Below are 19,049 nucleotides of genomic sequence, written 5' to 3'. Positions count from 1 at the left end.
GCATGTGAGGCATAATCCTCATTTGAATCTATGCATGGAGGTTAACTAAGTGTCAGGAAAAAAACCTTAAATGTGGTCCGTGCCTTCCTGGTCAGAGACTAAGGGAGCCTAGACAGAGGTCCAGGTGACACTGACAGTCGGAGTGGTCCCTGCTTTAATAGCTGTCAGTTCTTCCTCTCTTCGGTCCTGCTCCTGTGTAGATTGTAATACCCTTAGGTACATGGGATTTTATTTCTTCATTCGGACACATGGTATGTTGCTATGGCCCTTATTTAGACAAATGATACCGATCTTCATCCCCTCTGAGCAGCTGGGTTGCTCTTTGGGATCTCTGGGTTTCCCTGTAACTTTTCATATTATGGAAAGATGGAATAAATGAGGGTGACTTGGCCTGACTTTCTTACTAGTGAGAAGATACTTCAGAGCCTAATTTATGGTGGACCTTTGAATATAAAAGATACAGTTTTAAGGTTTTGAACTCTATGAATTTTCACTGAAGAGCCAAATTTTGACTTCATAGACTTTAAATGGAGCTTCCCAACCAGACGAGCTTCGTGTGTTTGATCGCAGCGTCGTAGACTTGAAGAACACACGGGACTCCTAGTGCGGTGCGGAGGGACTGCCGCTTGTTTGTCAGGGAGCCAACTTGTGAACCTCTAATACGTAGGTTCACTGTTTCTGAAACATGATTGCATATCAGAACCATCTGTGGAGCTTTTAAAAAAAATAATCAGGTGTCCAGGCCTTAACCCCCAAGATTCTGATTCAGTAGGTTTGGGGCAGAGGCAGGTGTGGAGTGTCTGATTTAAACTTCTTGAAAATTTTCTAATCCCTAGCTAGGATTCATAACAAGCCTAAAAGAACTAGATGTGTAGTTTCTGTATTTTTTTGAAATTGAAAATCCTCAAGGACCCCTTGGGGACTCCAAAGGCAGCCCTGGTCAAGATGATCAATAAAGTTCCCTCAGTTCTAGAATTCTAGGCTTAATGTCACGAATTCTATCCAGACTCTGCTTTCTAAATACTATTTCCGCTGAAAAGAACCAGAACTCCATAGAGATGTTTGATTCAAGACTAGGCGCAGATTTACAAAAAGACCCTAGGTTATCATGTTAAACCAGAAAGCAGGGAAACGACCAAAGTCTACCAAGAAAGCAACTTGAAGAAACTCTCACTGGGGGAAGATGGGACGATATGAATATTACGAATACAAATAACAATATCAGTAGATTAACACAGACAAAACGTATTTAAATTTGTGAGTTCATAAAGATCCTGGACCAGAAAAATCTCACTCGTCCCTCTTGGAGGACGCTAGGGGAGCACCTCCTTATTTTGAAAACCAGTAAATAAAAAGTCAAACATTTTTCCTACCTTTCCTATACAAACTATTCCTTTATGAAGCAAATAATAGATGAAGGGAAGTTTCTTTCTATAGGAATATTTCATTTAATACGTAAACAAAGAGTGATAGAACTACAGTGTCACTACGTAACAACTCCTAATGAAATAATGGATCTAAGAAATGCTCACCCATGGCTGTGAACATTAAAACAAAAAAAGGAGGAGCTGGTAGATTTTATGTCTCTCCTGCTAGAAGACGCTGGACCATCTATGCACCCTTCTTGCTAAAAAACCCAAACCTGTATTTGTCAGGACTCTGGATCTAATAATTTACAGCAAATACAAGGATGAAGAAACATACTAGCATTCATAGAGATGCAGTCCAACAAAATCCAGATTGTGAGGGAATCTTCAGAACAAGCCCTCTTGGTTAAAAAAGACTTAATAGACACAAACCAATTAGTAATATGTAAATCTTACTTGTAACCTTATGAGAGTAGAACAAACAAACTATAAAATACTTATCAGACAATGAGGGAAATTTCAACATTGACAAGATATTTGATGATTAAAGAATTATTTAAAAATACTTTTGAGTGTGATAATAACATTTTTCTTGACTTTTGTGAAATTTTTGATAAAAAAAATGCTTAACCATTTTCAGATGAAAAGATCAAATCTGAGAATTGCTTTGGAATAATCCAAGGTTAGGGAGAGAAGTGACTAAGACCAGATCAAATGAGATTGGCCATATGTTGATAATTTTTTAATGTAGTTGATGGGTACATGGACATTTGTTTTGTTATTCATTCTACTTCTGTATACATTTGAGTATTTCTGTTAAATAGTTCTGCTAATTATATGGTAAATAAAACTCAAATCTAAAATTGTTTTCCCCTTTTTTGTAGATGGCAAGAAAGAAGTTGAAACGTTTCACTACTTTGGAGCTTATGCTCAGCACCCTTCTGCTTGTGGTGTTTCTCATCACTATTCCTCTGTTTGTGCTTTCAGCCAGAGATTCTTTGAAATCAGAAGGTAACAAGGAGCTCGGGTGCTCCCCTTCTATATGTTGCTCTTATCAGAGTAAAAACCTCATAAATGGCAGGGAAGTGATGCTTTCATGTTCACTGGTGTGAGCGCGCGCGTGTGTGTGTGTGTGTGTGTGTAGGGGGGATGTTGTATGTGTGTTGGGGTGCACTTACCTAACACTGTGACAGCACAGTAAATACTCATTGTAGGTCTGAGTCTGACACTTTTGTTTCCCAACTAGCACAGTGCACAATTCCGCAATAGGCACTTGAAATATATCTGCTGAATTTCATTGAGTAATTATAATTTTTTAACAATAATAATTAACAATACCCTTATAGGAAACATAGTAAAGTATTTTAGGACAAAGTTTGGTTCTTTAAAAAAAAAAACAGCTACCTGAGTTTTTTTCTTTTAATTAGAAGTTTATTGAATGGTTTTATTCTAAAGAGGGGCTGGATTGTGCTGTGTTATCCACGACTTCTTACCTGGGTCTCATCTCAGAGCACCTTCCTAAGTGCAGCAGGAAATGAGGGGCCGTTTGTCGCCAGAGGAAAACCTTTGCCCCTCCCACCTCATTCACAGCCACGCCATTTCTACTTTCATGGGAAGGTAGATTAAATAATCTCAAAGGCTGTTCAACTCTTAAAATTTTATGATCCTGAAGATGGAACTAAAACCCTTATTCAGAAACTGGCACAAATACGGAGTTCTTTTAATTTCCCAGTTTTGAATTGGAAACCCTAGTGAAAAGAAAACTAACTAAAAGCTCCCTTGTTCTGTCTTAATATTGCTATTGGCTGGTTGTAGTGTGTCTTAAAGAAATCTCACTTCTTTATTTTAGAATGCAATCAATGTGCCTTATTTATTTTACTGATTTTTAAATCTGAATCAAGACCCTGGCAAATATTGTAGCTGCCAGTCTCTAGATTGGTGGTGTCCCTTTACATTTTTGTCATAGGAGACTTTACCTTTACATAGGAATGCCACCAGTCAGAAGTGTTCCTTGTCAAGGGATGGCCTGTTGACTGAGCAAGCTGAATTGAGGTTACTCTGATTAGGGTGGTAACATTCACAACAACAACATAGAATGTACAGGTTCTCATCCTATTTGCAAATATATTGGAAATAAAGGACCAGAGTGTACAGACTTCTCTGTAAAGGGCCAGATACTTAATACTTTAGATTTTATGGGCCACACATTCTCTGTCCTAACCACTTAATTCTGCCTACGATGGACAAAAGCAGCTATAGACAATACATAAAACAACAACAACAAAAACTGGATGTGGCTGTGTGCCAGAAATATTTTCTTTACAAGTCAGGCTGTGACCTAATTTGGCCCTCAGGCAGTACTTTGCCGACCCCTGGACTTGAACAGGTAGATTGGTTCCCACCTTGATGAGTTTCCAGTGCGCTTGTAGGTACTGTTTCACAGGTGGGCCTTGGTGGTCGAAGGAGACGATGCAGGTGTACATAGAGGTGAACACAGTCATCAGGAACAAAATGAGGCTTTACAAGGTGAATGTGTACATTTCATGGTCATAGAGTGAAGCCCAGTCAGTCATGGAATCAATGTACTTGGAGGTGTTGCAAACTATGGGGATATCAGATGCCTGTGATGGTAAATCTGTCTGATGGTCATTTTGTGTTTGCTTTTGGGATAATCCGCAGATCCTGGGACGGCAGTTACTCCAGATCCTGGGACAACAGTTACCCCAGATTCGGGGATGAGTTCCACCCCTGATTCTGCTGAGTGCCCAGTGGTAAACGAATTGGAACGGATAAACTGCATCCCCGACCAGTCCCCAACAAAGGTTTGAGTTATGGACCTTGTTTTCATTTAAGAGTTAATGCTGTTGGATAGGGTTTTAGTTTTTTTTTCTTCTTTTCCTATTTGTAGCCCCCAGAGAGTTCTCTGTTGTTTGCATTGCAATTAGGAAAAGTAATCCTGTATTCATGCTATATGACAGTGCAGCTTTGAGAGAGGAAAAGCTGGGAAATTCTGTTGAATTTTGAACAGATACAGCAAATAAAAGTACGGGCTGCCAGCTAAATTTGAATTTCAGAGAAAGAAAGAATGTATGTCCCCATGTAAGGGACATACTTACACTAAAAATGTATTTGTCTTTTATCTACTTGGTTACTAGTTCTGTCTGACTCTTACTGACTCTGTTTCTTTCTCTCTTTCTCTCTCTGTCTCTCTTTCTCCTTTCACAACTCCAAAAGGTTATCTAGGATCTATGATAAAAGGTCATTCATAGTCATAAAACAGTATTTAAAATAAGGACAAAGTTTGAAGAGCCAAGTTTTGAAGGAAGAGGTAATAAATACCAGATTAAAGATAGCACACTCATCAGAGTTTACTTCAGGACAGAGCTTCCTGATCATCAGCTGAAGTCCAGCTGAATGTTATGATTATAAAGTGCATTGCATGCACCGTGTCAGTCACATTTTATGTTGAGAATGAATAAAAACCAAATGTAGCTCTCCGAGTGAAGTCCACTGACGTGCAGTGGCAGATCTGAATCGGACACAGAAAAGGTGCCTGCTGTGTGTGCCTCTTGGTCGTGTGGCTGTCTCACGTGTGTCACTGCAGCCATCCTGCTGATAGTGGGCTGGGATGATCCGTGACGTTCTTTTTTATTTAATTTATTTTTTGTTGAAGTATAGTCAGTTACAAGGTATCAGTTTCTACTGTACAGCATAATGTCTCAGCCATGCATATATAGACATATATTCATTTTCATATTCTTTTTCATTAAAGGTTACCACAAGATACTGAATATAGTTCCCTATGCTAGAAAGAGGAAATTTGCTTTTTCATCTGTGATGTTCTTGAGAGCTACTATTTTGGTTTCTCTAAAGGTCCTAATACCAAAAGACATTTTTTCTCTTCTTTTTTTTTTTTTCTTTCATATTTTTGGAGGCTAGAAGCCCAAAATCAAGGGGTTGGCAGGGTTGTTTCCTGGGAGGCTCTGAGGAAGAACCTGTTCCATGCCTGTCTCCCAGCTTATGGTGATGGCCAGATCTTGGCATTCCTTGCCTTGTATCTGCATCGCTCCATTCTCTGCTTCCAACTTCACATGGCATCCTCCCCGTATGTATGTGTCTGCATGTGTGTGTGTGTGTGTCTGAGTGTCTGTGTGTTTGTGTGTGTCTGTGACCAAATTTCCCATTTTTATAAGGACTCGGATCATATTGGATTAAGGGCCCACCCAACTCAGTATGATCTTACCTTAGCTAATCACATCTGCAACCATCCTATTTCCAAATAAGACCATGTTCTGAGGTCCTGAGAATTAGGACTGCAACGTACCTTTTCTGGGGACACAATTCAGCCCATACGTGGGCAGAGTCACAGAATGGGAACTATGGAAAGTGGAAATTGTTACAACTTGAGCCTCCGGTACTGATGAAAATGGCACGGATGCTGAGTTTGAGAGAACTAAGACAGCAAAGGAACAACAGATGATTGAGCAACCGTCGTGATGGCCTTGGGCTGTAGGGAAGCTGGAAGTTAAGGCAGAAAAAAGAACCAGAGCCAGGTAAGTAGCGAGGAGTAGAAGAAATGCCTGGGAGCTGCAGTTAGGAGCAGGGTGATAGGACAAAACTAGTTAGGAAGGCCAGAGGCTCTGTTGAAGGCAAGAGAGAGCATCAGTAAAGTAAAGAAGTAGGGATCAGGAAGTCCCCAGGACGGGACAAAGCAGTGCCCTGCACAGAAGGGCAGAAGCCTGGACAGCAAGCCTGCTGACGTAGGAAGGAGTCCCAGGTAGACCGATTCGGCCCCCTCCATCTGGCATCTTGCCCTGACCGAAACGAATGTAGGTTTCTCTTGGAGTGATGAAGAGACATGCCTGCTTGCAGTAGGAAGAGATGGGTCTGAACAGAAAAGGTAGATTCCAATTTTGGAAGACCTTGGGTTTCAGTTGGGGAGATTGGCTTTTTATGTGACACACAGCAGTGACGAGCAACCACTTAGGGCTGAATGAGATCATGTCTCTAAGGAGAGAGAGAATAAAAGACTTAGAAAGCAAGGAAAAAGAAGATAGAAGAGAGAAAGAAAAAAGAGGCACTTCAGTATGGGGCCAAATGTCACAACGTTCGGTATTTTAGATGATAGGTTCAATGCAGAGGGGACAAGCTAAGGAAATGAATACCTGGGCATCAAATAGGAAGTCATAAATTATAAAAGAAATACCACGTGGATCACATAGTAGAAGAGATTATTGTCAAGGAGAAGGTGACAGTGTGGAATTAATGACAAGTAGGATTTTGACAGAGTTGGGAGGATTGACAAGTGATTTCAAGATACAGAGATAATGCAAACGAAGAGAAAAAAGAGGAAATTGCGGGCACATACACGGCATATTGAATGGTCCCCTATGGCCAAAATACAGGATGGATGCTGGAGAGAATACACTGTTGAAGGTTGTAAGGCAGACTGGAGCTTGATGACAGAGGACCATTAGTGAGCTGTTTGTCATGGGAATGGGGACTTGTGGTCTAGATGTGTTGTACCTAAGCAAGACGATGGACACACTACATCTGCAGAAGGTTGAGTCACCACTTACTTGTCCCTGTCATTCTGTGCTAGGGAACCCATTGCTCAGAACGCTACCTGGAAGACTGATGTATCCTCTGTCTGTTCACTGTCCTACAACACCCCCCTTGTGACTGGCTCTGTGAGCTTCAGGAGTCATTACTGCCTCAGTAAAGTTTCTCCGGTGTTTTATTATAAGAAGACCCTTTAATAAATGCTGTGGTATCAAGACTGTAGTTCAGTAAACAACCTTTGCCTTTTTCTACATGTTATAACCCAACTTAATTGATCTGTGACCTTGGCAGCTCCTCACTGGCCTGCTTTTCTTTAGCTCTGCCAGGGAGAAATACTCTGGGAGTACTTTCAATGGTCTGTGTTTTCATAGACGCTATAGCTTGGTATTTTGTTGTGTGTTTTAAGTATCCTGGGGGCTATATGCTGATCCAAACTGTTGTTGAGAGCCTGAATCTGCAGATAATTGTCCAAGGGAAGCCTATGGCCATGTGGGGGAGGGGAGTGGGAAGAAGTTGTGAACTTGGCACCAGGTGAGGCAGAATGTTCTGCTGTCGAGGCTGCTGCTGCATCACTTTATCATTCCTCTCTCCTTCTCTCCTCCAGGATTACTTACAAAGAACTAACAGTATACATCTCCCTTCAGATAATTCTTTGTTGTGAATCCCAGCGTTTCTTAACCCAGTCACGGGAGGGAATCCTGTGTCCAGAACAGGATAAAGTACTCTGTCAGCCCACCCTGAGTGCTCTTAGGAGGCTTTTTTTTGGGAGAGAATGAGCTCCAGGAATCCTTTTCATGGGTCTCAGAGAAAAAGACAGCTCAGTTATCTGAACCCCTAGTGCCGGTCCTTAGTTCTGGGCTTACCGCTGGTGGCAGGGCGTCTTCCCTCGGACGTGCACAGTCACATCCCTGAGCTCATCACCCTCTCACCCATCCTGCTTCCCCATCTCTACTACAGATTTCTGTTAGCAGTTCTATTATACGTCTAGTCTCTGAGGCAGAAGCAGCAGAACTTTCACTTGGGTCTTCCTTTCAGTCCTTTTGGCTATGTATTTTAAAGCGTTTTCTTTAACAACATTTTCTGGAAAAAGCACTTCATTTCCGTTCTCACTGCCATCGCACTAACCCATCATTACTTCATGCTTGGGTTACTCGTAGCCTGCTAATACCTTCTGAATTCCGTTCTCGCCGCCTATTCCATTACACGTGTGACTGAAGCTGCTCTCTTGAATGTCCTACTTTCATTATATTTCTACCTAACTTGGGTGTCTGCAGCATCTAGTACTGTGTATTGAGTGATGTTCAAACACTTCCATCATCTAAGACCCTATTTAACCTTCTTTGTGCCTCTAGAGCTACAGTTAGACCATCAGCCCCTGCAGATTGTAGAAACAGCTTCCTGCACTTAACCTATTCGTTCTGAAAGAGCTTATCACTTCCCACGTCCTTGATGAAACTTTTACCCATAGTTCCAGAATCCAGAGCTGGAAGATGCCATTGATGGCAGGGGGCAGAAATATTTAGTGTAAATTCCAGATATCCAGCTCAGGAAAGAGATGGTAGATAGTCATTTAAACTATTTGATTTTCAGGATTAGAATGTACTGCATAAAATGGGAGGGCAGGTTTACATGCTTAAAATAAATCTGCATGCCCTAAGGAATGATTTAAGCTGAGAACAGTTTACAATTATGTGTTTCCTATTAATAATAATAATACCAATGGTAATCTTTATGATGGTATTTGAGAAGTTACCTTATTTCTTATTCAGAAACTTTGTCATTTTTGATAATAAGCACAATTGGTACTTACCTATTTATTATTTATTTATTGGCTGATGACATCTTTTTTCCAAATTCCATTTTCACACCAGTGTGTTTAATGGATCGAGTTGTATGATGTATCAGCAAGTGTATTGCGTTTTGTCAAGGTCGTTACAAGTCTCCATCCTCAAAGTTACTCTGTGTTCACACAGCATTAGTTAAGAGCCCTTTTATTGTCCTGGGAAGAGCGGCGAGCTGAGAAGTCCTGAATACAGACTTAAGTTTGTGTTTTATGCCTTGAATTAGTAGTGTAGCCATTGGGCAGCCGCATCTTAGGGGAGCCAGGGTATTAGCGTCTAGTCCTGGCTTTGTTTCTGAAAAACTCTGTGACTTGATCACTAAGTCACGTTTTCTTGCAGACTGTCAAATCCTTATCAGTGAAATAGGACAGTGTGCTCATAGAAATTTATTCATTAACAAATAACTACTGAACAAGTGCCAAGAACTCTGCTAAACTCTGTGGTTAACAAGGTTTGACGGTGGTGGCCTTTCTTTCTTTCTTTTTTTTTTTTTAATAGTTATCTTTTTCTTCCTTTTTTTTTTTTTTTTTTCTGGGAGGGAGGTAATTAAGTTTATGTTTATTTTTAGGAGAGGTCCTGGGGATTGACCCAGGTCCTTGTGCATGTTAAGCCCGCACTCTACCACTGAGCTATACTCTCCCCCAAGATAGTAGCCTTTTGACACAACGTTGTAAACTGACTATACTTCAATTAAAAAAAATTTTTTTTTTAATAATAGCCTCTGAGGTCCTGGCAGATGTTCTCTGAATATTCACTGTAGCATAATTTTGAGGACTAGGAAATCTGGATCCTAAGAACTGCAGAGATGGTATTTTCCTTTGAAAGTCTTTGCTATCAGGCTTCCCTTCAGGATGGAAGAAAGTGGCCAAGTTAAGTTTCCAAGCCTGATTCAAAGGGCGTGTATTATACAATAGTCCATAATTTCATTCATTCACTCACTTGTTCAAATTTGCTGAACATAAAAATAGCTAGGTAGTGTTTTAATGAGGAGAAGGTGATTTGGAAGTTTTTTTTTTTTTAAATCATCAGGTGTTTTTCAGCTTCTAAAATTGTGGCCACTATTTGAAAAAGGGCTGCCTTTTCTCATTCCACTTACTGCCCTTGTATCAACACTTTCTGATTCTATGTTTTTGTTCAGAGCATCAAGTTCTCCTGGCATTTTAGAAAATGACACCTTTATCTGTAACAACAGGGGGCAGAAGAGATATAGAAATGGATAGTGAAAAAATGTATTTATATTTGGATTCAGGATCTAGTTCATTTGAATGAGTGCATGCAATACTTTTAGGCTTCCCTGCAGGTCAGTGATAGAGCTGTCCTGAGAAGAGTCGGGCAGCTGTGAACCCAGCTGCTTCACCTGCTCCACACTCCCTCCAGTTGGACTAAAACACCAGCCTGATTAAAGAGCTCAAGTCCTTTGCTTTCTTAGAGCATAGACCCCCCCCCCCATTTATTCACTCTTACACAATGAATTCCCCAAACTTAGTGGCTTAAAACAACCATCATTTTGTAATATCTCCTGATTTTATGGGTCAGAGATGTGGGCAGGGTTCAGCTGGGTGGTTCTTCTGTTCCATGTGGTGTTGACTAGGATGACTTGGTGGTATAGAGTTGGTGGCTGACCCGGTCTGGAGGGTCTGAGATGGCTTCACTCACAGGCCTTCACTCACCTTGGTGAAGAAGGCTACAGGCTGACCTCACCAGCGCCCCCTCCCTTTCCATGTGGTCTCAGAGTCCCTCTCGGTGGTCTCTTTGGCAGGGCAGTTGGACTTCTTCCACGGTAGCTCAGGGCTGCAAGAGACAGAGATGAAGCTGTCAGTCCTCTAAAGACAAGGCCGCGAACCTATGTGGCATCACTTCGTTGCACTCTGTTGCTCAGATCAGTCAGATGCCAGCCCAGATTCAACGGGAAGAGTGACAGACCACACCTCCTGAGGGAGGATGTGTCAGAGAACTTGCAGCCCTTTGAAGCAGCCACTTGGAAATGCTGATTTTGCTCAGAGTGGGTGTTAGTAAACAAAAACTGGAGAGCCACTGGACGGTACAGAACGGAACAAGATGCAGGCGCACAGGGTTAGAGGAGCCAGCACCGGGGATAGGATGGTTGGCAGGGCTGAATGAACAAGGCCCAGTGCAGACCTGCTCCCTCCAGGGGCAGGAGATGGCTAATGCTGCCTGGCTCAGGCTGGCTCTCAGGGCACCCGGGGCCCTTCCTTTTCCCTGTTCACCTTTGCCCTTACAACTTTGCCTTCCATCTTTTATAGATGCTGCAGTTGCTGAGGTCCTGATATATATTTTTTAATCTTAGATCTGCTGCTTCCTAATGACACAATAATGCACACATTCCGAGGCATGTGTAACCTTAGCAGAAAATTATTTTCAGCTCACTTTGGTTTGTACATGTTTCTTGTTTGTGTTATTCTGGATTCTAATTCTTACTTATTATTGTACTTGTTGCAAGTATCTTCCTCTGTTATGAGGCTTCACCTATTTTACACTGTCTTGGTGAACAGAAGCTGTATATTTCAGTGAAATCAAGCTTTTTCCCCCTTATATTACATTTCTGTATTTCTACATTACACCATATCTCAAAAACTTTCTATATTACACTTCTATTTTACATCATATCTCAAAAACAATTCCAGGGAGATTAAGGTTTAAATGTTAAAAAAAGGAAAAAATTACAACTTTAAGAAGAAAATAAAAGATCTAATATAATAATAATTAACTTATTTGGTCTAAATTTATTTCTATACATTTTCTTGGATTTCTACTTCTGTGTCTCCTTAATAATGGATATTTACTTAAAGTGTATTTGTCAGATGTTACTATAGCTACATTGGCCTTGGGTTAACATTCTTCTCACATACCTGTTTTCCCTACTTTTAGTGATTTTGTGAGCTTAAATTTTGGGTATGCCGCCTAGAAGCAGCTTCAGCTCAATTTATTTCTGTAATTGCAATCTGATTATTCTTGAGTCTTTTAAATTAAGTGTTTGAGCCATATGATAATTAACATGAAAAAATTTTTTCTAAGGTCTCATTTTGTGTTTTCCATGTGTTCTGTTTTTTATGTACTGCTCCACCACCCCCTCCCATATACATGTTTTCTTTCCTTATTTCTTGCATTGGTATTTTTTCCCCTCAATACTGTATTGGAAATTATACACTCTATATTATATTTGTCATTTCTTCATAAATTGTAATTTTCACGCCCAACTTATGGGGCATTTCGTGTGTAGGATCTGATTCTTTTTGTGTGCCTTCGATCCTATTCATGTCATTTTTCATCATTTCTCTCTACAACTCTTCTCTGGGGTCTCACATACTCTTTACTCTCTTGTCTTTATGCCCCGTGTTCTGCTCCCCCTCCCCGCCTTGTAACTGCTGAGCTCCACTGCAGAGCCTGGGGTTTCCAAGTGGCCAAAAGACTCTTCCCTCTTCCTGTTGCTGTGGCCACTCTTTGATCTTTGCCCTTTCCAGTTCAATGAAGAAGTTATTAAGCTCTGCAGAGCATACAAAAACCATGCTGTTTAACACTCTTCACCACTTTTCTCTTTTCCTGTTATACTGAAGTTTCATCTGAGTGAGTTTTGAAAGGAAAAAACAAAAACTGCTGATGGAGTTGAGTTCACAGTGAAGCTTGATTCCATAGCGATATAAACCAGATGGGCACCATATTTCCATCCTTAATATTGGTTATTAGCATAAAAATTAGCATTTGATTAAATCTTATTGTTTCCTATATCTAAGCAATTTTTTTTGTCTTGTGTTTGCAAAGCATTGCCTTGTCTTCCTGAAAATCTGCTCAGCAGATACTCAACCCAGACTATAAATGGAAAGCAAGAGAACTAAGTTTTGGTCTTTGTCTTTTCAATAACTAACAAAGTGACCTTTGGCAGATCACTTCACCCCTGTAAACCCTTACCTCTGTGGCCCGAGCTTCTTCATTTGTAAAATAATGTAGCAGGAAGTGTTAGTTATCTAGCTGTGTAACAAATTATCCCAAAACTTAATGACTTAATACAACCAACATTATTTTCTCACGGTCTCTACAGTCAGAAATCTGGCCTTGCTGGATTCGGGTGCTCTTGGCTTACAGTCTTTCGGAAGGCTGCAATCAAGGTGTCTGCTGGAATTGTGGGATCATCCTTAGCAAGTTCATTTATTGTAATTATTAGCAGAATTCAGCTGCTCAAGGATTATCAGACTGAGGGCCTCAGATCCTTGCTGGCTATTGGCCAGAGACCAGCCTCACTTCCTCACCATGTGGATCATTCTGCAATCCAATATCTCACTTCTCCCAGAGCGAAGGCTCCAACAAAGCACGTGAAAGAGGGCAAGCAAGACAGGAGACGCTCTCTCTGTGATCTAATCTTGGGAGCCACAACCCATTAATTTTGCTCTCGTGTTCTATTAGTTACACTCAGGAGTGGTTTCTTTGTACTTATTTTGTATATAACCTGATTGCTTCTCCCAAATTAGTTGCTTTGAGAAAGAGATTGTGTTCATTTTAGTCTCCACTTGACTCAGTCATTAATTGTAGTATAAGGCAGGTACCTTTCTCAAGTAAGAATTAGAATCTATTTGTGTTTCAAGAAACTATTACTTTCTGCCTTGGGAGGAGTTGAGAAAATATATATATATACATATATATATTATATATATGTGTGTATATATATAAAATATATGAATTACAAGCACACATAGGGAATATACATGTTTAAAAGTCAAAACAAAGTTTGTTTGATTTCAAAGCTTACAAAAAAGTTGATTGCAAAGTCTTTTTTTTTTTTAAGCCAAAACCAATATTAATGAAGCTCTGTTTGTACTTTTGGGTTACTGGTGATATTACTATATTGTATCTTAGAATATCTAAATAAATTATCAGTTTTATTGTGACAACAGGTATAGAATACATTGGGGTCCCTATATTGTTATGTGATAAGGGTAACAAGGAAGGACTTAGGCCAGAAAAATTAGTTTTGAGTGCAAGCTCTGCATTGACTGGGGTACAGCACAATTTCTCTAAATCTCAGTTCCCTTATTTGTAAAATGAGGTTAATGATACCGCAAGCTCAAATTGTATTTTTCAATGATAGTATTTGACAGATAAAAGGAGTTACTCTGACTAATCTCTGATTTTAGGCCACATGTGACCAGCGTGGCTGCTGCTGGAAACCTCAGGGAACCATAAGTGTGCCCTGGTGCTACTACTCTCAGAGTCACGGCTATCGAGTGGAGGGCGACCTTGTGAAGACAAGTGCAGGTGAGCAGACGTGGCCCTGAGGGAGGAGGTTGGCTCTGTGGACTGCAGACGAGAGCTGGAGCAGCAGGCAGGACATTGCTCCTCAGCAAGTTCTCGAATCTACTTTGGCATCAAGGAGAAAAATCACTCTCTTCTTGGGACCAGCCCCTTGGACATAAAGCTTAATTTTATGTGGCTATTGTTTGCAAACTTACACAGCCAATTATGAAAACCCTTTGCCTCTGCAAACTAGGATTCACAGCCCAGTTGGACAGGTTGCCTTCTCCGTCTCTGTTTGGGAGTGATGTCAGCAACGTGCTTCTCACAGCGGAATACCAGACGTCTAACCGCTTCCACTTTAAGGTTGTAGTTGGTTTATTTTTTAAAGTCTTTTTTGGGAGGTTCCTGTTCCCTACCTGATGACTGCAGTTCCTGGAGAGTAGAAGAATTTGCTAACGGAGGTGTTTTTCTCTCCTGCCACTGTTCTTACTTACCACCCGAATGTTGAAGGCATCTATAGCCTTCTTTCAGTGTGATCACTCCTTAAATATACATTATAGAGTCCTCTGGTGAGCTGTGGCTTTCATTTATTTTTCCTTGGTACTGTGTGAAATGCAGTAGGGAGGGGGAAAAAAAAGAATTATCACAGCTTTGAAAATTCTAGAGATAATCCACCTCTGCAGACTTCCAGTGTATATTTCTACCCAAAGATTAACTTACACCCAAGTGGGAAACGTCTGCATGTGGTGACATCAGGTGTACATCTACCTCAGACATAATGTCATCTGGTGCCCAAGTTGCGGGACCATGAGCACAGATGTTGGGAAGCACTGGTGTTGGTAGGGATGTTCCTATTTTAGAAAAAATAGAGAAGTTTTCATTTTCACTTTCTCTCCTAATCTCTCTGGACAGTTAACTGACCAAAACAAGGACCGATACGAAGTGCCCCATGAACATGTGCAGCCCTTCCAAGGAAGTGCTGCTTCTCCCTTGACCTATGACGTGGAGGTCTCCAAGCAGCCATTTAGCATCAAAGTGCTCAGAAGGAGCAACAGTCGGGTCCTGTACGTTTTGAAAACGTGCCTGGGGATCAGAGCATGAAGGCGATGGGAGAGGGAGGTCTGCAAGCCTGAAGAAGGGGTCATTTCAAAAATATTCGTGAAGATTATGTGCCCACTGTTGGGGACAAGAAAATCCACCTCCAGATACATCCTCTTTTTTTGCTGTCCTTCCTTCTTTCTTCTTTCCTCCTCACCTCCTCCTCCTCCTCCTTCTCTGCCTCCTCCTTCCTCTTTTTCATTACTAAGCACTTTTTATAGGCCAGGCCCTGGGCTGTGTCCTTTTTCTCTTTCTTCCTTCTGTTTGATCATTTTCCCTCCTTATTTTCCCTTTCTTTCCTCCATCCATCTAACACATATCCACCAGAAATTATGGAACATCTACGATAAAGTAAGAATGGTATTCTGGTCATGTGATGTAGTATCAAGGGTGCAAAGCTAGGAAATGTGCCAAATGGTATCTGCCCTCAAGAAGTCCTGATGTCTTGATGTCCATGGAAGAATGTCATAGGAGGGCAAATGGCGCCAATTAAACAGAGGGTACTGAGTCACTGAGATATAAGAAATACTCCTAAGCAGTAGTAGTCGTAGTTCCTCTCCCCTGCACTTGCCCACCTGTTCCTGTGTTTCCACCCGTGTCTAGGTTTGACTCAAGCATCGGGCCCCTCCTGTTTGCGGATCAGTTCCTGCAGCTGTCCACCCGACTGCCCAGTGCTAACGTGTACGGCCTGGGAGAGCACGTGCACCAGCAGTACCGCCATGATATGAACTGGAGGACCTGGCCCATATTTGCCAGGGACACAGCCCCCACTGGGGTAAGCTTTCAGGAAGGCCCCTCCCCGCTGGCTGTCAGAGCCTCATTCTTGAAGGTCACTCCTAGCAGGACAGTATATCGGGGAAGAGTAGGACGCTAGGGTGAGGCTGTCTGGGTCTGAATTCAGGCGCTGCTACTCACCAGCCATGTGGTTCCGGGCAGGTTACCTCTCTGTGTCTTTAGTTCCTCGTCTGTAAAATGGGGGAATATCCTTACCTCATAGGGTTGTGATGGCAGTGACATGAGCTGATACACGTAGAGTCTCTCGAAGAGTGTCTGCCACATAGAAAGTGCTCAATAAATGCCAACTACTTTTCATGATTTTTTTTTTCTTTTGAGTAACTAACAAGTTGTGGAGAAAACATTGCTAATATTGACTGCACAATAGTTGATTATGATCTCTGTGTTTTAGGTTGACCTTTATAAATCACCAGTTTACCAGGTTTGTCAGCAAAATAGGAGAACATGTCAACTAAAATTCTGATTTAATCATTCTTTGTGTGAAGAACGTTAGGGGCAGTTAAAGAATAGAAGGGATAGCGCTCTGTTATTGTTGTTATTGTTTTATTTTATTTTACTTTTTCTCTTTTTGTTTTTTGTTTTGATTTGTTAAAACTGTTAAAACTGCTAAAACCCAAAGCAGAGGTATTTTCAAGACTCAGCAATACTACATGCGAGTCTCATTCGGCAACTTTCCTGATAAGCAGAACTAGTGACCAGATGAAAGGAGATTATAGGAATAATTTATCAAGTGAGTTTTTAATATACGTTATTTCTATTTACCAAAAGAACTCTGAAAAAAGAAGTCTAATACATGCCATTTAACACTGAGGAAACTGAGGTTTAGGAAAGCCAAATAAATAGTCCAATGTAAAAATAAAATAAGTTTGTAAGGAACAGAAACAGGATCTAATCCCTGGCTCACACTCCTTCTTAGATACCATATGCTGGTTCAGAAAAACAGGAAAGGAGTGGAGTGAGAGCAGCTCACATGGAATAGCTGGTGATGACTGTGTAATGAGGAGCCATAGATCCTCACGCCCAGAGTGGGCGGCATGGGCACCGCTGTGTGAGAACTGTGGGCTCTCAGCATCCTTTTCTAACTACTAAACTAGAATCCACATCTCTATGAGGTTCCTATGTAATTTGTATATGCACCAAATTTTGAGAAATGCTGTCCCTGAGCAGTGGTTCTCAAACATGACTACACGTTGGAATCACCTGGGGAAATTTAACAAACTGTCAGTGCCCACTTCTCTCCCCAGGGATTGTGTTTTAATCGGGGTGGGATGCAGCACAGGTTGAGAACTACTGTTCTGAAGCCCAGAAGACCAGCTGAAGTTCTAATACATGCTGCTGTAAAGACTAGATGACCAGGTATCTCAAGTGCAGCGCCATCGAGGTGCAAATTAGGAAGGTGCCTCATTTATACTAAGGTTTGGTGGAGCTTTGCAGATGGTTAGGTCAGGCTTCTTTGAGACAAGTTCAAGACAAGCCTCTGAGAGAAGAGCTTTTTTGGACTACAGTTTCAAACCTCCTGTTCACCCGCGTCCTAACATATCCCAAGCTCTCACATTTCTGTTAGACCCATGATCATATCTGGCTCATTCTGTCAGAAAATACTAATTCATTTGATTAACATCAATGAAATATAGCCCTTATGTTAACAGTTTGTGTCTTCTTTGACCATGAGTTCCTTGTCAATTACTCACATGATTAACACCGATTTCCTAAGCTATTTCTGGCCATGTGGGGTTTGGACTATTAGATTGTAGATTTTTGGTTCTTAATTGTCTTTCTGCAGGATGGAACTAACTTGTATGGTGCACAGACATTCTTCCTGTGCCTTGAAGATGCTAGTGGATTGTCCTTTGGAGTGTTTCTGATGAACAGCAATGCCATGGGTAAAAAACTAAAGGAATATTCATGAAAAATGTGTACGAGAACAATTTTCAGTCCCTTTCTTACAGCGTAATGATAAAAGGAACAGAGCCCTTTAGGAATGAACCATAGCTTAGGGCCTTGTATGTTCTCTGTTGCTTGGGTTACATTCCTGCAGTAATGATGGGATGTTGGGTGGGCACAGCGTGTTCTGTAGTAGTGAATGTCACCGAAGAAAAATTTTCCTCTACCCTCTTAGGTTTGGTATTTGGGAGCCTGTGAACAAAAGGCAGATTAGCAAGAGAAAAGACGGAGTTTATTTACATGTGCAACAGGCACACACACAGGAGTGCTCAGTGAAGAGTAACTCAAAGGGTGGTTAGAATTTGGGGCTTATTTTGCGTCCTAATGGGGAGGCAGAGAAAGGCACTTAGGATGAAACAAATGACTTCTTAGAAGAGGTGGGAGGAATAAGGGCATTTCATGAGAAAACAGATGACTTTTTGGAAAGATCCGTGAGCCCTTAGGAGGATAATTGGGAGACCAGATATTCTTGTGACTGTGTCTGGTTGGGCGTGGTGTCAATTTATTGTCTCCAAGAAGATTAGTTTTGCTTCAGGGGTGGGAGTTTATGGCAGTTGAGTTCTGATGGGAGACTCTGCTTTTAGGCTCATAAGGGATTTCAGATTTCAAATGTCTTCAGCTTACAATAATTTTTATGCCATGATGGCTTATTCTGGACCCTTTCATGAAACTGATTGCTTTTTCACGAAATCCTGACACAGCAGTTGAGACACTCCAGTCACAAGTTACTGAAATTTGTCAGAGAACAAATGCTTGACTCTCTTGTGCTGGGAGGGTGGACTTTGGCCATCAGAGTCTGTCCCTTGGTATACAAAATCTGAGGCATTAGAATCATTTCATTAAAGTTCAGATGATTGGGGGTCCTCCGGTCTAAAACTTGGTCATTATTACTCTAGAATAAATTCTAATGTTTATTTTCTTCATTTTTAATCTTTCAAGAGGTCGCCCTCCAGCCTACCCCAGCTCTCACTTACCGTACCATTGGGGGCATTCTCGACTTCTATGTGTTCTTGGGAAGCACTCCAGAGCAAGTTGTCCAGGAGTACCTAGAGGTAAACTTACAGTATCAAGGAAGCCCTAAACAGCACAAAGAAAAGTAAATTTAACATGCAAGTGTGACTCGTAAAAATGTGCTATTCTAAGCAGCTGTTATAAGCGTGCTATTAACAAATTGACCCTACCCTCAATGATTCAC

General features: G+C 41.2%; 1 protein-coding gene across 3 annotated transcripts in view; it reads left to right on the top strand.

Moving 5' to 3' along the window:
* MGAM (maltase-glucoamylase) overlaps positions 1-19,049 on the top strand; it is a 73,742-nt gene that overhangs the window by 10,782 nt on the left and 43,911 nt on the right. For 2 of the 3 annotated variants that reach the window (XM_064487284.1, XM_010989860.3), the window contains exons 2-9: positions 2,252-2,378; positions 4,047-4,189; positions 13,918-14,038; positions 14,271-14,380; positions 14,930-15,081; positions 15,719-15,890; positions 17,694-17,793; positions 18,794-18,906. In XM_064487284.1, coding sequence (XP_064343354.1) covers positions 2,252-2,378; positions 4,047-4,189; positions 13,918-14,038; positions 14,271-14,380; positions 14,930-15,081; positions 15,719-15,890; positions 17,694-17,793; positions 18,794-18,906 — 1,038 coding nt within the window. Of the gene's footprint in view, positions 1-2,251; positions 2,379-4,046; positions 4,190-13,917; positions 14,039-14,270; positions 14,381-14,929; positions 15,082-15,718; positions 15,891-16,621; positions 16,641-17,693; positions 17,794-18,793; positions 18,907-19,049 lie in introns of those variants that run through there. The other variant, XM_064487285.1, reaches the window with a different exon arrangement.

Source organism: Camelus dromedarius, chromosome 7, assembly GCF_036321535.1.
Source record: "Camelus dromedarius isolate mCamDro1 chromosome 7, mCamDro1.pat, whole genome shotgun sequence".
Taxonomy (NCBI): domain Eukaryota; kingdom Metazoa; phylum Chordata; class Mammalia; order Artiodactyla; family Camelidae; genus Camelus; species Camelus dromedarius.
The sequence above is the reverse complement of the archived record's forward strand: the minus strand, read 5'-3'. Positions and strand labels throughout refer to the sequence as shown.